General features: G+C 40.0%; 1 protein-coding gene across 3 annotated transcripts in view; it reads left to right on the top strand.

Annotated features, from left to right (window-relative positions):
* The window catches only part of sema4bb (sema domain, immunoglobulin domain (Ig), transmembrane domain (TM) and short cytoplasmic domain, (semaphorin) 4Bb), a 54,296-nt gene that overhangs the window by 12,720 nt on the left and 24,552 nt on the right, over positions 1-17,024 (top strand). For all 3 annotated transcript variants that reach the window (XM_046380219.1, XM_046380043.1, XM_046380137.1), the window contains exon 2: positions 10,880-11,318. In XM_046380219.1, coding sequence (XP_046236175.1) covers positions 11,198-11,318 — 121 coding nt within the window. In that variant the 5' untranslated portion in view covers positions 10,880-11,197. The remainder of the gene's footprint in view (positions 1-10,879; positions 11,319-17,024) is intronic.

The following is a 17,024-nucleotide window of genomic DNA, read 5'->3' as shown; positions in this document are numbered from 1 at the left end:
CACCATCTCCTGTTGCTTGCTTTTTTGCACAGTCTGGCATCATTTTTACAAATAAATGTGTTTGTGTCTGGGCAGTAAAATGTGTTCCAGTGTGACCCATTCACATCAGACTGCTGTCATGTGTGGTCATCCCTGTATACACAGGACCTGAGTCTGTACCTGCAAGTCCATGCGTATCATTGCTTAACCACAGAATTACTGTTTGTGAAAGGCTGTTTCATTTGTCAAATGCGGTTTCTGCTGTGTTTATAGTGAGATTTAACATGTCTGTGTAGCATTTCTGTTCAATATTTGTTCATCTCTTAGAAACATCAGTTGTAAGTAATGGACAGGACCAGAATATCAACTATAAACTTAATCTTTTAATTGTTGTTGAACTAGGTTTTCAGTCCCGTAATAAAGTTGAGCAGTGACAGACCCATATTTAACTGAGAACAACCTGCAAAACCAGGTCATTTGTCACATGTTGACCCATTCAGGTTTATTTCAGTTATTGCAGTTAATTATTACTCACCTCACTGTGTCCTTCTGACAAGTGTGTAAGTTTGGATAAGGCCTTAACTTAGGTGGCTGTCTTTGGATGGAAATATATTATGTAACACGTTCCTCTCCAGAGAGAAGTTAATGTCTTCTCCATTTTCCTTCTCTTGTTTTGACAGAAATGTAGAGAAAAAGATAAATTCTGACTTTGTAATGGAAAACAGACTTTCTGTGCGCTTGGAATGTTTTTTTCTTGGGATAACCATATCTTATATTCAGTTTTTATTTTGCCCCAAGATGGTCTCTAGTTATTCAGTATTTACATGGGAAATTATTAAATAGGACAAGTTTATTTTGCTATAAAAACAAAGAATTTGTATTTTTATATGTGACAGGAAGGAGATGTTATCAGGCACCTGCAGTTAACAGAGAAAGTGTTGTTCAGCAGAGATAAGCAAATCATTTAGTGAAGGCGATACTGCTGTTTTATTATTTTTTAAACATCCTCCTTAAAGCTTCCATTCTAACACTTTGGTAAACGGTATCGTTACATAATGTGGTGCTTCCATCAAGTTTCCACTTTTGTTGAGGTTGAAGTCATTTTATGTGATGTGACATTTTAACATTTTAATATCATTTAATATCATGACGAATGTTTGCAGTTTTCTTCTAATTTCAAAGAAGGATCTAACAAAAATATTAATAATGCATAGTATTATATTTTTAGTACAGCATAAGATTCAGACTCCTTCTCCCTTCCCAAATAATTTTCCCACAGTCCCCTTTAAAATATAGGCTGATATTTTTTTTTTCTTTCATTGGAAATCACTTAATGATAACATCAGCAGTTTTTCCAACCATTTCTAATTATTGCCCAACTTTCATTACACGATTAACTGTCATTAACTTCTTGTAACACCATTCCTTATCTGTCCCATGTATAAGTTATTATCAGTGGGATTGTTGCCAGGAGGGACCACACTGTTGACTTATTACTTCCTTTATTGGCGGTGACTACTTGCAAAGACAAAGACAAAGACAGAGCCCCTGACAGTAAACAAAGGAGAAGTGCTTCAGCTGTTCCTTTTTGAAGTCGACATGTTTGCTGAGAGTAAACAGCCAATAGCCTTGAGGCGGTGAGCCAGATAAACGATTCAAACTGTGTCATGTTTCCACTTGGGATGAGTAACGTGAGCAGTTTTGTGGTCTAGGCCTGGCATTGCCATCATTGACATTCGTACCTGAACATGCTGAAGTGTTTGTAGTCTCAGGACTGATGGGATGAAGCAGGGGCCTGAAACAGAGTAGTGTCATCTGATACACTTTTAAATCCTATTGCCCTGCCTGTCAAGCCGAGTAAAGAAATGAGTCCTCACATCGGTTTAACTTCAGGAATTAATCACAACCCCCTAGCTCGATATTTAAGTCATGTGATGAATATCCTGCGATGGATAGCCAAGTCTTTGGATTTGAAGTAATTAGCAGATGAACGGTGATGCTAACACAGCTTGGTACAGACCTCACAAAGCTTCCTCTGTGTGATTTCATGACTGTAAAACTTCCATTTTTGTCACGCCACAGAGTTTGTTTACACACTTGAGCGAGATCATCATCAACCCAGCAAATGAATGGGATGCTGTCCTGTTTTGTGGGTATCTGGGACCAGCTTTGATAGCAACAAGTGTTTCCTATGCATCTTAGCTCGCAATTCACAAAGAGATCAGAGTAGCAAGGAAATAAATGAAATCCTTTTTTTTTCTCTCTAACTGCTGACGCCGTTGGACAGTCATTAAATTGAGGCATTATGTTTGTTTGTTCCCATCGGAAGCAAAAGGCTGGGTTCTAATGAGGAGGATTTCCTGACTGGTCACTGCACTTCATAAGTCTAAATGGGTCATCAAGTAAAAAGTGTGGGGAACTTTCTAACCCAGAAGCACATAATAAACAAGGGAGATTAGTGTAATCTGTTTTCCAGTGAGTTTGGCAATCATTTTAAAAATGTAGCCAAGTGATTTCCCACGTAAGTGGCTTGTGCAAAGGTTCCCATAATTTCTGTAACAGAGCTGTGATCAAGTGGAAATGATTCCTCCTATCACACCACAGTCTGACTGACACACACCGCTCATTATTGATGCTTTGCAAGTTATTCAAGAACCGATCTCCCACTGTTCCCCCGTCAGGCTTGAATAATATGAGGCAAGGGCAACACTGTATCAGAGGGAATAAGGTGACCCCAACTCTCCTTTAAGCACTTATCTCCTCTGCCAGTTCTGCTTCACTCACTCGTTTGAAATGATAATTGCTCTTTCCTGCGTGGCAAAGCTGAGCAGTCTGTGCACAAATGTAAAAGGGAGTCTGAATATTCCCCAGGGCCTATTCAAGCTTAGGATCACACTTAAAGTGGTGCCACACCACGCTCTTCATTTCAGTGCTGTGTGTGTACATAGCATGTTGGGACAGATGTCACCAAAAGACCTGTTGCTAACCCAAAGGGATAACAGAGAGGGAGTTCATTGCAGCATTCTAATGAATACCACTGACCCGGAGACACAGGCCTGGTGGGATCATGGAAACGTACTATAGCTTAAGGTCATGTGAAACCAATTAGGGCATATTCATTGCTTAGCCTAGGACCTGATTGGAACTCGATTAGAAGCAGAAAGAAATACTTTGATTATTGTCACACCCAATCCAGGTGATCTTACTTGCATTGAAATCTCTGCTAGAAGACACTAAATAATAACCTAAATATTAATATTTGTTTGCCTGCAAATGTACTGAGTGATAAGGATAGCACTTACATCTATCTTGCTTTTGAGTAAAGGTTTGCTGTGTTTTCTCATGCAGATTTGAATCCAGATTAACAAATCCTAAACAGTGTGTCACTGAAATAGCACATTTGTCATATTGTGCAGCATAACATGCCATCTGTGCGCTTTCCAGTTTAGTTTGTGTCTAAAAGGAGACTTGACTCATATTTATTGTTACCAGCCAGAGCCATCAGTCAGCGAGTCATAGGAATTGGCTGGTTTAAGGCTGATGCCCCTTGAGTAAACTCTTAACTTGTAATATTGCATTTTTCTGTTATTTTGTTGTTTGAAAGTCACCATCATTGTGTATTTGAATGCATCAGGGACAGACCGCAGCAGGATGCATTACAGCCAGCCGTCAATAGAAAGATGATTCCATGAATAATTAATAATACATGCAGGAATAGTCAGCATCCTCATATTATCACTCTGCGATCACATATCTGAATCAATAATTCAGTAAATGCTGTTGGTTTCAATTCTTGCACTTTCATATTATTGACAAATAAACTCTGGATGGCAGATGATGTTGTGTCCAGGCCACAGTGCCCACTGCAATATAAAATGTTTTTTCTTTCTTAAGATTTCAACTTTTTTGGGCACTAACCTTCATCCAAAAATATTCAGAATTGCTTTCAGGAGTTGGACATTTTAACAAAATTCAAGGTTTATTTGCATCAAAATCCACAGTCTGAAATCTGTGTAGCTCCTGCATGGAAAACGGCTAACAAAAGATAAAGAGGATTGTAATTATTATGTTTACTTACATATTTAGACTTCTTAGCCATCTTTATCTTTTTACTTACTATAAAAGATTGGAAAAGTGCTAGATTGTTTTACCATGTTGCAAATTATATATTATCACCTGCTTGCTGTCATTAAGAGAAAGACATTTGTGTTACAGAAATGGAGAGGGATAAGTTAAATCAGTTGCTCCTGATTAGCAGTCAATTCTGTTTTTTATGGCATTTGTACAAACTTGTCTCTTTCAGAAGAAGGTTGCCTTCAGTTATCTCAGTCCGGAATCTGTAGTGTGCAGCTGTCCCGTATTACAGACCTGAAAGTTGGAGCGTGCATAAAGGTTTTTATTTTATCCTGGGTTAAGTCTCTTCTGTTGTGTACTGACACAGAGGCTGTGGTTGGTTTCACAGTCAACAGAAAATCGTGTTACCTGCAGGGCAGAAGTGTTATTTTTCTCTTTGCGACTGTGTGTGTGTGTTTTCTTTCAAACTGAGAAGAAGTGAAAGCAGGTCCTAATTTCTTCTGCTGACATATTTTTTCGTTGTTGTTTTACGTGTACACAAGTGTATGCACCTGAACAATGTAACCATGGGGTACATCTGCATTTAGAAGTCTGTTGCATGCCACTGCACTGTAAATTGGTTTTGGTTTTGTAAATTCTGTTCTGTTTTGTTTTGTTTTTGCATTTTGAGCAAACGCCAAAGCCTATTTTCTGTTTTATCTGGACATGTAGAATCATTTTCAAAGTTATTTGCATCCGTCTACTGCATAGAAGCCCAGTTTTAGAAGACCTGCATTGCGTTCAGCATGGTATGAGTCCATATTAAAAACTACTCAAAGTTCTCAATGAGAGGATATCCTATAGATTTGTCCCTGACAGACATATTACCCTGAAGCTGCAGTGAGGAAGAAATTAGCAACTTTAGTGCCAGTGTAGACATATCTAGGATTTTACAGGTACAATTTATTTTTAACCCAGTTGTGATTTATTGAGGGGTTTGCATTCTTGGTGCTTGGAGTGAACTGATGAGCTGAAGCCCTCCGCTTCACTTCCCTCTGCCCTATCCCCAGGAGAGCTAGATGAGAGTACATGGTACCCCATGTTGACACAAGGCATCATACTTAGTGTTGTACTTCCATAGACAGTATGAAAATAACAGCACTTTACCTTCCACCCCTGACTGAGGAATTCACATAAAAGATTTAGGATTCAAAGCCTTTAAAGTCAGTTTACAAAGTAAGAGTACCCGTTTTTGCTCTGATCATCCATTCATGAGTAATTTATCAGCTGGACTAAATTGTGGTAAACTTTGGCAGTACATCAAGCAAGAAAATGCAGTAATACGTGTTTTGTAGCAGGCCTACCTTCCTTATTACATTGTATGCTTTCAGTTTAATTATTGCATGTACATATGATAAAGAGGCTGAAACTGCTAAATATCAATAAATCCAGCAGCTCAAAAATGTGTTCTTATGTGCAACAGGAAATACTGCACTGAATGTAAATGAACACGTTCACACGGTACATTACAGCATTGCACGAGGGTTTACAAGTGCCACTGATTGATGTCAGTTCTCTGTGCATTCTGTCAAGAGAATTTTCCTTGACCTGCTAGCTGGCCTAGGCCACGGATTGAATGTTAAGGGAGGTGTTTATCATCTGTCCTACCAGAAGAGGAGTAATGCCACTTCTTGTAACTCCTCATTTGGTTTATGTACATGTTAACTTAGCTGGCTTACTAAGACTATCCACTGGTAAACCTACATTTAGCACCTGGTTTTAATCATAATCAGAGGATATGAACCATGTGAGAACAGGACTTCTGAAGTGCTTCTGTGTTTTGTTAGAACTTGCTAGCTGTTGACAATTACTATGGAAATCATCTGCAGGTCCTACAGTGTTTGGTTTGATGAGTACATTTCAGTGACCAATTTTCAGTCACTAATTAGTAATTGATTACTTTTTTTTTTTCACTAATATGACAGCACTGTGTTTAAGATATTATATTTTAGTAAATAGCCTACACAATACAAGCTGAGAGGAGCAAATTAAAGTAAGTGGAATTATATTTTTGATAGAAGATATGACTTTATATGACTTTCTCTTAGCAATAAATTGAACACCTCTCAGTCATTGAATAGCCAGCCATTGATTTTTGGGGGAAATGGTTTACCTCCACCCTACATCCGCATGGTTGAATTTAAACCCATCATGCACTGCCCACTCAGCTAAGCAGACTGCTATAAGTGAGAGCTCTAATGGCAGACCCAGCAAGGAGTCTCTGCTTTGTCAGTCACCTACTGAGGTCTTTTCTGTCCAACATAATGGCTCCATAAATCTTCCTGCATAGTAATCTGCACCCAGGAGCCATGTTGTTTAAAGATCAGACATGAAAAAAAAAATCAACTCTCATATTATTGCAAGACGAGAAAAAATATCTGATCCTACAAAAACATTTAAATGTGTTGTTTTTTGTTTTTTCAATATATATATTTCCTGGGAACAGTTACTAATATGTTCTCATTTGCTGTCTTATAAAGTCATCCTTAAACCTATCAGAACCTGAGGCACTAAATTTTCAAACTTGATTGCAGCTGGTCCACAAAATGCAAATGTTTTTTTTATAGTTTTCATTTGCTTTGAACTGGATGTACTCATGATGCTGTTAATGGATTGGATGGCAGCTTAATCTAACCTCATGTCGAGCTCTCTGATAACCGCTCTCATCACAGGGTCCTGCCCAGGCGCTGATTATCTCCATAAGTGCCTCAGTCCGTGCCAAAGTCTAAATGAGAGACAAGTCACTTTGCAGGGATGACTTATTGGGAGCTGGTTGTCGAGCACAAAGCCCAGCCGTTTATACAAAGCCAGCCAAATGGTGAGCATTCATGCTGTTCCCTATCCAGTGAACTTGCCATGACCTGGTCGAGTGTATCGTCCAATGTGTCTGTCACATCCGTTCTCTCTCTCAACAGATGCAGGTATTAATAGGGAGCCTCAAGGGAGGATCAAAAGGTTAATGAATCTGTTGCCTTAAGCAATATGGCACCAGATTCACCCTTCACAGATACAAGGAGCAGCAGACCTTCTCCTAGATGAGCAGATGGGTCCTGTGGCACTGAGCATAGCGGGTCGTCTTTACTGTAACAGTTCCAGTTGAATAGAGCTCTAATCCTATAAGTCCTATAATAGTTGTTCCTAATAAGATAACTTTCTTTGGTTGAGTACTTTCTGTCAAGTGTGATTTAATGCTTATTAATACATGATATATTTTCTTCAGATCCATGCTTCGCTGTTTTTCAGAATGGATTAGGACACTACATGATTTATTTGACTAAAATACATGTACTGGTGACATGGTGTTCAAGCAACAAAAATATGTGAGAGACTAAACTCATTAGATGAGTTTACTTGTCATTCATGCACTTGCTAAGCCTCAGCAGATCTGCCTCTGGGATGTGTAATGAGCATCCATCTAATCTTCCTCAGGTGCTAGACTCAGATATATGTTAACATTTTAAGCATCACACCCATGAGTCATCTTGTATGTTGCATTCTACAGATTAATAGTAGTGATTTCACACAAGTCTCTTCTCATGTAAATCGTATTAAGAATCAGCTTTATTGACAGTACATACACACACTGAATTCGGCTTCTGCATTTGACCCATCCTTAGTTGAACACACACATGCAACACCCGACAAATTACATGCAGTAATTACACACACAGGAGCAGTGGGCAGCATCAGCATTGGGGGGCGGTGCCGGCCGATGTGCCTTTGAGCCTTGCTCAAAAGGCACATCAGGGGTGGAGCATTTTTCACATTAATCACTCCACCACACCCAAATTTTTCCTGCCCGTCCCGGTGGGGGAATCGAACCGGTGACCCTCCGATCACAAGCCGCTTCTCCAACCTCTAGGCCACGGCTGCCCCCTATATCTGAAATATGTTAATATAGTAAATATTAAATCAATAACAATTGATGTGAACTAATTTTGACTAGACATTAATAATTATTTGCCCTTAAACTGAGGTGTTTATTTATGCATTATTTCTTATTTCTTAATTATCCAAAAAGGTTACTAATTATTAAGAGTTCCAGAAAACCCTGCTAACAGCATCAGTCTCTTTTCATTAAAAATTAAAGACCACTGGAGTTACATAAGGATATGCCCTGGGACCATGGAGACCCGGGGCATGCAACACACGCAGGGCTGCCATGCTTGTTATTGCAGTCTCAGCAGGCATGAAAAGGACCCGCAGACGAGTTGGGGGATGTTACAGGATCATGAACGGATGTTTCAGCCTCCAGTGACTCAGCTAGCTTCAGTAGAGCAGCAGGAGCCAAAGCAGGCTGGTAGTGAAGTGACACAGATGTACTGTTTCACTGGTCGAGACCCAGTGGACAGACAGAGACGTGTCTGACAGCGAGGCACAGATGCAACAGATTAAAGGGTTTTATTCAGTAAAACTAGTGTAATCTGACCGTCCACCTCCCTACAAAAAGTCAGCCAGTCATGCAAGATGAACAGCTTGCCAGTCATCAACTCAACAAGCCATTCGGTCAGCATGCCGCATTTTTCCTGGTTCCAGTCTGTAGGTCTGTAAGCCAACTGGTCTGTGTTCAACCTTTGCACTGGCAGGTAGCTGGGAGATGGGGTTGTAAATCTCTGTTCATCCTGCATTCTCTTGTAGTATGTCCAGGTTGATCAGAAGTTTTGAAATGGTGTTCCCCAGCAGGACATTGTCTCAGCAGACAACCAGGGGCCACTAACTTACCCCCAGTTGTCTTGCACTGTTGTTGCATTTAATAGCTCCCGTAAATATTTGAACAAGGTCTTCTGGGGGTTGTTGCAGTGACACAGGCTCTCAACCAGAGACGCCACGGGCTCCCTAGTGTTTACTTCGTAAACGTCACCACCTAAGTGGAAACTCTGGTGGGAAATGTCCAGCTCCGTCAGGCAATAAGTTGTGTTCTATCACAGGAGCAGACTGTGCTGTGTTCACTGACTTGGATGTCTCCACTCTTCCCAGGATATTGGTAAAGGTCAAGTACTAGTCTAAATGCCTGGTTTAACATTCTTGTCCCCCTCAGTATGAATTTTGATGATCTGTTCATGTTCATGTAGCATCAACATCAGGTCAAAATTTTACTTTGTCAAATTCTTTGGATTCTGATCAAATACCTACCAAACCTATAACATTCCCATTAGCTGCAGCTGTACTTGGTCTTAATATTAATTAGCAAGTATTAGCATGATAACATGTTAAACAAAGATGGTAAGTGTGGCAAAGAATACTCACTCTTGTTAGACATCAGCGTTTCAGAATTGTTGCATACACGGTATCATGCTAAAGTTAGTGTTTAGTGCTCATAGAGCTGCTAGCATGGTTGTTTTGAAGCGCTTATAATTACTTTTTTTTATACTAAAACTGGAACAAATAAGTATGTGTGATGTGTAACGGTCGGTCAAACCCAAAGATAATTTAGACCCAGTTCCTCAGATCTTTCAGTTTCATTGTAACTATGCGTTCGTTTTTGTTTTGCAGTCCAACTTGTGCTGGACTCATCACTCTCATAGCATCATTCATGGTCACACTAAGCATGTATTTTCTTAGAAAAGCTCAGAATTAAACAGCAGAGAGACAAAGGTAGGGATTAGCTTATTTCCCTCAGGTGTTGGAAAGGACTAAAGCAGAACTAAATGGAGAGTGAATACTGGACTTACATTTGCCATAAATGTGATTCTAAATGTGTTGGTAGTTTGTGTAACTCATCACTTACAAGTTCACCTTACCAAATTAAATTGTCAGTGTCTGTTTACAGCTTTTTCCATCTGAATCTCACTGTTATTGCTGGTTTAAGAACTAGAGAAGCAGTTTCCTGGTGGATTTATATTATAGAACTATAGGACTTACATGTTGTGTTTGTAAACACAGAGCTATGAAACAGACAGGAGAAGTAATTGTTTCAAGTGTTTTCCAAAAAAGCGGAAAACTACCAAATAACTTATAACCTTACTGAATTAAAAAAAAAAACGAAGCCATAATAACTCAACTTGTCTGCACACACTCACTGTAGTCAGTAAAAGTCAAAGACCAGATGTGTTCATTGCGCCTCTTTGAGAGAAATTACAGAGTTGTCTTGGGAGTCCCTGTTCTTTCATTTATTTCTCCACATAGCCACAAATTAGAGCCAAGCTGCCATATTATCTTCATGGGGATCTCTCACAGATTCTTGATGACAGCATAATTAAATAGAGGGATTTTTTTTTCCAACATGCATTTTATCTCACAAAGAGACTTGTGGGCTGCTGTGCAAATTGGACATTCACTTCAATGTAAAAGTTAGTAAAAACCCTTTAAGGTAACACATGGTGTGTGTGTGTGTGCGTGTGTGTGTGTTCATGATAGCTGGCTGGTGGTCTGAAAACTCTGTGCAGCTGAGTTTTTCTTTGGCAGTGTGGTGGTACATATTGGTTTTTGTCATCAAGGCTTAAGCTGAAACCATCAGTACTGCTGCTGAATATTAAAAGTCTCAGGACAAAGAGAGTGAGTGGGTGAGTTGAGTTTAGATGATGCCATTGTTTGCTGTCAAAGCTGATTAACACATTAAGTCTTTATTCTTAATTTGTTGTTTTGAATAAAATCTACACCACCACCACCCCCCAGCATGAACTGTGTCCAATTTTGTGGCCATTAGTTCTTTTGCTTTTGTAGCTGTTGGTTATGGCGTCAGAAGTTGGATATGGATCTGTTATTTTTAGCTTGTGTTTAATCTTTTTTTTTTAACATGTTCTTGGATCAAACATAAAGAAGCAACTTTTCTCTCTTCTCTCCACAGATCCAAAATGACTTCTACTAAATGGCCACTGGTCAGAGCTCAGTGATGATCCATTGAAAAGCAGTTTGAGTAGATGATAACAAACAACCTTTATTAAAGAAAGGATTCCTCTTCTCTGTACTAAGAGTCTGTTAACTGTGTGTAAGGACCACTGGGAGTACAAGAATCAAGCCAAGGGCACATTCACTTCCCGCTGGCCTGCAGGAAGATGGGAGTGAGAAAATAAAGCTCTTTGGAGTCCAGAGAAGCTTAATGAATTCCAAGGAATCTTAAAACAAACTGCATTTTTGTATGTCCCTGTGAGAGGATCAGGCAACTATGTGGACATCGGCTGCAACTGCCCACAGTCTTCTGGCTGCTGCACTGCTAATGGCTAGCTGCTTCCAATCACTGATGGTCACTGAGGATGATGTCACACCACGCATCAGTTTCCCTTACAGTAAGTCAAAATAATTACACACACACCTTACACACTTTTGGTTCAGTCATGATTGCTGTAAGCATTGCTTGATACATTGAATTCACACATTAAGTTAATAACTTAACCCAACATTAGTTCCAAAGAAAGTCATCTTACATAGTCAGGCAGCACTGTGGAGGCTGGTCTGTCTGCACCCATTATCATGCTGCTGTAGGGGGAAAAAAAAACAAAGACTCTGGCTTGTTTGGATTTCTTCAAACCGCTCATAGCTGTTGTGGACAGTGCAGAAGGCAGCAATTCAGCTTGTAAGTTGCTTGCTCAGAGGTTGTCATTGAATATTCTTGTAGTGATGGGGCCAATGACAGAGTCTACATTGGTAGTATAGTAACATGCAGTATTTGCCCATTGTGCAAGAGAGCTGGCCCTGGATGCAGCTTTATCCTGCTCTAATGAATTTGGGAGCGTTAACACCCCAGCAACCCCAGCCAAACTCATTTGCCAAAATAGAATTACATTCACCCACCTACTCATCCAAAGAACCTTTTCTCTTTGTATTTCTGAACAATACACCAAATTTGTCTTGCTTGTTTAAGCGTGTAAGCTAAGCAGCTAGAAAGAAATCTTGTCAGAGTTCTTGTTTTAAATTGAGTCACTTTGAAAAATGAATGCCAGCTCATGAAGCTAACATGGGCTTAATTGGCATGCTAGCTACAGCTGAGAATTCTGCTACAGCAGCTGTATTTTCAGCCAGCATAATTGACTGTTACTACCTAGAAATTAATAGCCTGCATTTGTCTACCTCTGTCAAAAATCAATTAATCATTTCTTAGAATTTCAAGAGATAAATCGTTCGTTTTTACCATCCCAGTAGCTGTAGAAACAGTAACTGAGGAGGGCAGAGCCAAGGAAACCAACCATTTTACCAAAACTAGTCAACTAGTTAAAATTTCCTTGGTCAGAGCATTGCTATCTGACAGTTCCACGCAAATGGACACAAACAAAACACTCAGTCAATGTAATGAAGTTGCCTTTGCAACAGTATATTGACACAGATATAACAGAGAGCCCAAGTGCCTGCAGGCCCAGATGCACATGTCCTAACACGAAGAAGGCTGCACTACAGCATCGCTTCTTACAAACACGTGAGATTTTACGTCTGTTTGTGGAACGTGTTTTCTAAGATGTCACTTTGCACAAAATTCAATGAGTGCACTGTTTTTCACCCTTAGCCTTGACAGAACATCGGGGTGAAATATGCATGGCATAACATGTCACTCCTCAGAGTGTTGCACAAGGGCTACAATTTGGGGCCTAGTAAGTAGGCCTATTGTGCAGTCCACATAGTCTGGCTTCGCACCTTCAAAATATCTTGGATCTTTTCCCCCCTTTTTGGCTACTAATTGACCTTTTGGTATTGTTGAGCTGCGTCAATTTATCTTATCAGATATAAAGTTAATGTCCCTCCTGCAAAATCCACTGATTGAATGGGGGACCTTTTTGCACCTGACTTCATCATCATATAACTCCTTTTATAATGTAAAAACATGGGGCTGTTATTCACTATTTGTTCAGCTAACAGCTTTTTGGCAGTTGAATTGATGCTTTATGGGAGTTTATGACAAATGAAGGAGAGGGAGGAAAAGGGTTGCTGTTTAGAAGCAGCACACTGGGGAAATTGACTGCTCCTCAGAAGTGTTGCGAAACATTTATTTTTAAACATCCTGTTTGAAGCCTTCGGAAAAGTACAGTTCTACACAGCTAGAAAGTTGGTTATTAAAATTATTTCCGTCTTGTACTTTTTCTGTACTTGCTTCTGTTTCGGAACACTGCTCATATAGGCAAATATGTCAATCCAGCAGCAACCAAAGCACAGACTGATGTGGATGCAGGGCTGCGTTGGCTCATGTAAACACTACCTATCTGAATCTGTAGTTCCTCTCTCTGAAAACAACAATCTGATGCTTGTTTTCTTCACTCCCCAGCCAACTCAATGAGGCGTAATGCTGTAATTCACATTCACCACCTCCAACTAGCATCACTTATACCAAAGAACAACCTTTCACGTACTTGAGCCAATTTAATCCATTTAGTTTTTTGACAAACAAGTTAAATGGCTCAAGGTCGGTTCCCAGCAAATGAATGTCTTGCAAACCAGTGATCTCTCTGTGGTTTACCCCACTCACAATTTATCATCTAAATTTTATGTCTTTTCACGCCAGTAGTTCATGATTCAGATCCTTTCAACTGGAGAGCATAAGTACTGGTGTTAGACAACATGCTTTTCAGCTGATAACACAATGTGGAAACTCTTATTTAAATGTCAGTGACACTGATTGTAACCTGTTCATTAAGAGTAAAGCTTTGCATGGGCCTGCAGCATCACTGACATTCTTAACGTTTTGTGTATAAACTAGCCTCATTTCAACCTGCGCCACTGATGTAGAACGTGTAAAGCAGGTAACCTCTGTAATCCTCCATTCTGGTTTGTATAGTCTGCAAGAAAAGGGTGACCCAGGCTGTTTTCTCGAGAGAGGACCCTAGCCTCAACGTGGCTCTTTTCTTTTAGGAAAGGCGTCCCTTTTCTTTTTGTCCTCCTTCTCTCTCCTCCTGCTCCCTCCTTCTCTCCTAATGAGCAGACTAATCTCTCATGTGTAGTGAGCGGAGGTTTTTGTGGTCGCTGCAGTGGGAGAGCTCGTCTGTTTTTCATTATGTCTCTTGTGCAGAGAAACGGCACAAAGGATCATGGGACTTGAAGCAGTAAGCATCAGTTAAGCATGCTGCATGTATCTCTGTTAGTTACTTCTCAGACAGGATGTTAGTGTCTATCTCCAGAGATGCACTGAAGACATGATTTTTTTCGCCTTTTATTTTCTTTCACTTGGAACAAGAAGAAGAAATTCAAGTTCTGCACATAATAAGAACAGTTTACATTAATGAGCTGGTTAGGGGTCTTGGCAACAACTTCTTCTACTTTTTTTTTTTTTCTTTTTCAAAGTCTGGCTCAAGTACATGAACTGTACTGTACATCACACTGTTTATGCTGTGATTCTGGTTCCCCTTAAAGCAACAGTCCAACAGTCTAAATATGACTGTTTGCTGTCTTTAGAGAGTTAGGTGATATGATTGATATCAGTCTCAGGTCAGTCTGTTAAATATGATACTACAGCCAGCAGGTGGTTAGCATAGCTTAGCATAAACACTGGGAAAAAAGGGGGGGAACAGATATTCTGGCTCTTTCCAAAGGTAACAGAGTCTGTGTGCCAGCATCTACTAAGTTGATAAGTTTTTCTCACCCCTGAAAGGTAAATTTAGAGCAATTTGTGTTTAATATTCATAAAGACTCACAGTCAGGGCTGTGTCTTTCTGCAGATAACTGCATATTTAATTAATATGTGCCCTTTCTCCTCAAATGGAAATATGGCCATCCAGTAAGGTTCTGTTTTAAAATTCAAGGGTTATAATTAATGTGCTGGATATATAGCAACATTTTCAGTCTTCATGCAAATGAAGATGAACATGCTGTGTGTGCTCAGTGTACACAGTGTCCTTCCCCATTTACGTTTGGTTTATGTTCAGCGAATATTGTGTGCTTTCTCTCATGCATGCTAATCCAGCGACCTTGGCAGTGTGCAGATCACAGTGCAGAAACAGAGGAGGGGCAACAAGAGGGGGGTCAGGCCAAATAATCCTGACATGCTTCGATGCCCACCTAAAACCCAGCAAGGACACGCCCACTGATCCTGAAAGAAAAGCAGTGTGTGGCTTCCAGCGGAGGTGGCACCCACAAGTGCCTGCACATAACACCATAACAGCCGCAACAATGGAGCATAATTACAGCACATCAGCTCCGTCTGTTTCAGACGTTTTAATGGCTTCATCACTTGCACGCTCCAGGGAATGTACAGAAAAGTTCAGTCTTTGCAGATTTCGATCAGGAACATTTGATTTGAAGAAAATGGCAAGCAGCGAGAAATAATGGTGTAGCTGTTAATTAAGATGGACAGCAAGGAATGTGAGGTTAAAGGCAGTCTTTAGTGTTTTGGACCACTGGTGATGCAGTGCAGGTTTGTCCAGAAGTAAAATCAGAACTAAGTGAGCCTTGTTGCCATTAACAGGAGATTTTACAGTAACACACATACAAAAATCACGATAGACTCTGTGCGTACAGCTGTATAACTGAAGATAGCAACATAAGTTTTCAGTTTTTATGGATTCTGCTGATGTTGAATATAACATGGTACATGGCAACACTTTTGACTCTTTCCATTACGATAGACTGTATTCATATCAGGCTTCAAAAAGGTTAGTTTCCTTTTCAGAAGTAATACTGGATTACGAGCTGTCTAATTTCATATTTGATAAGCCTATCAAATTTATGTACTCATTAACAGTAGTGACTGAAATGAATTGTTGATTTGTAAGGCTGAACTACATTTAAACATGTGGAACAAGAAAAGATGAAGAATGAAATGAAATCTTTTATGAAAAGATATATCATTACTACACATTGTTATTATCTAAAAACAACAACTCGTTAGCTAATGTAGCACGTGCTCCGGAAACACTTCAGGTTTTTCATTTGAGTTGAGGCAGAAGTCAAATAGTTAAAAGCCATTGCCTTGTGTATCTTTCATTAAAAGTCAGAACTTTCCAGATTCAGTTCCAGTATGTTAATATCCTCCACATGCCTTTTATTCCTACTTGTGCGTGTATGTAAAAAAGAGAGGGTGAGGTGTGTGTCCCTGTGAGGCCTCACTGACTATATGTTATGTAGACAGGACAGAATTCTGGTGAAGTCTCTCTCTTCTGTTCTTAAAAACTTCATGGCGTCATGTTTTTATTTGACTTGATCAGTAACAATAGCTGACACTCTGCTGTGTGTGCAGGTGTAGCAGACTCGAAAGAAAGAAGCCCGATGAAAGGAAATACACATGACGCTCTAGCAGTGTTTGTGTCTTGTGTGTGCAAGAAAAAAACATCAGGACAGAACGTGACGCCAATGTGCCCGACTACTTCACATCCTCACTTTGTGGTGGATGAGTAGAGAACAGGAGACTCAGTTTCAACTCTGGCCTGCTGCTATCACTAAAGGCCTCTTCAGACATACACACACACACACACACACACACACACACACACACACACAAGGTAGGGTGAGGGTTATGTCTGCGTGCTCTAGCACTTTACGGCCTTCAACACATGTAAGTCCAAAATGAATGTGCTTTGTAAGCCGCACACAGCTGCCCTAAAAATTGACAAGTGTGCGAGCTTAGAAGAAGGCAGAAGTGATGTATCGAAGTGTACTTTCATGGGATTCGAGCTGCAGTAGAAATGATCTGCAAGTATGTGCAAGCCAGCTGGATTTGGTTTGCAGTGCCAACACAAATGACTTTTTTTTTTTCTTCAAGTCCACCAGGCTATGGATAGCGTGTCGTTCATCAAGCCAGTCTTTCTTGGATGTGTTTTTGTGTGTGTGTGTATAAGGATATTAGAATCTATTAAAAACAAAGAAAGGAACTGAAGGAGTAGAAGGTGGATCAGGATATGGGACGTCAGAAGCTGCCCGACACTTAGTTAAAGTTACAATTCTTAATATTTCAGAATGCCCGAGGTCACCAATTGTAACAGCAGCTGCATTTTAATGCTACAGCAAACCCTTCTCAAGAAGCTACTCTGTTAGGAATACACCAGAAGGGCCGCTGGTCGGAGTCAGCCTCAATGACA

Source organism: Scatophagus argus, chromosome 1, assembly GCF_020382885.2.
Source record: "Scatophagus argus isolate fScaArg1 chromosome 1, fScaArg1.pri, whole genome shotgun sequence".
In the NCBI taxonomy this organism is placed as follows: domain Eukaryota; kingdom Metazoa; phylum Chordata; class Actinopteri; family Scatophagidae; genus Scatophagus; species Scatophagus argus.
This window is presented reverse-complemented; position numbering and strand designations above follow the sequence as displayed.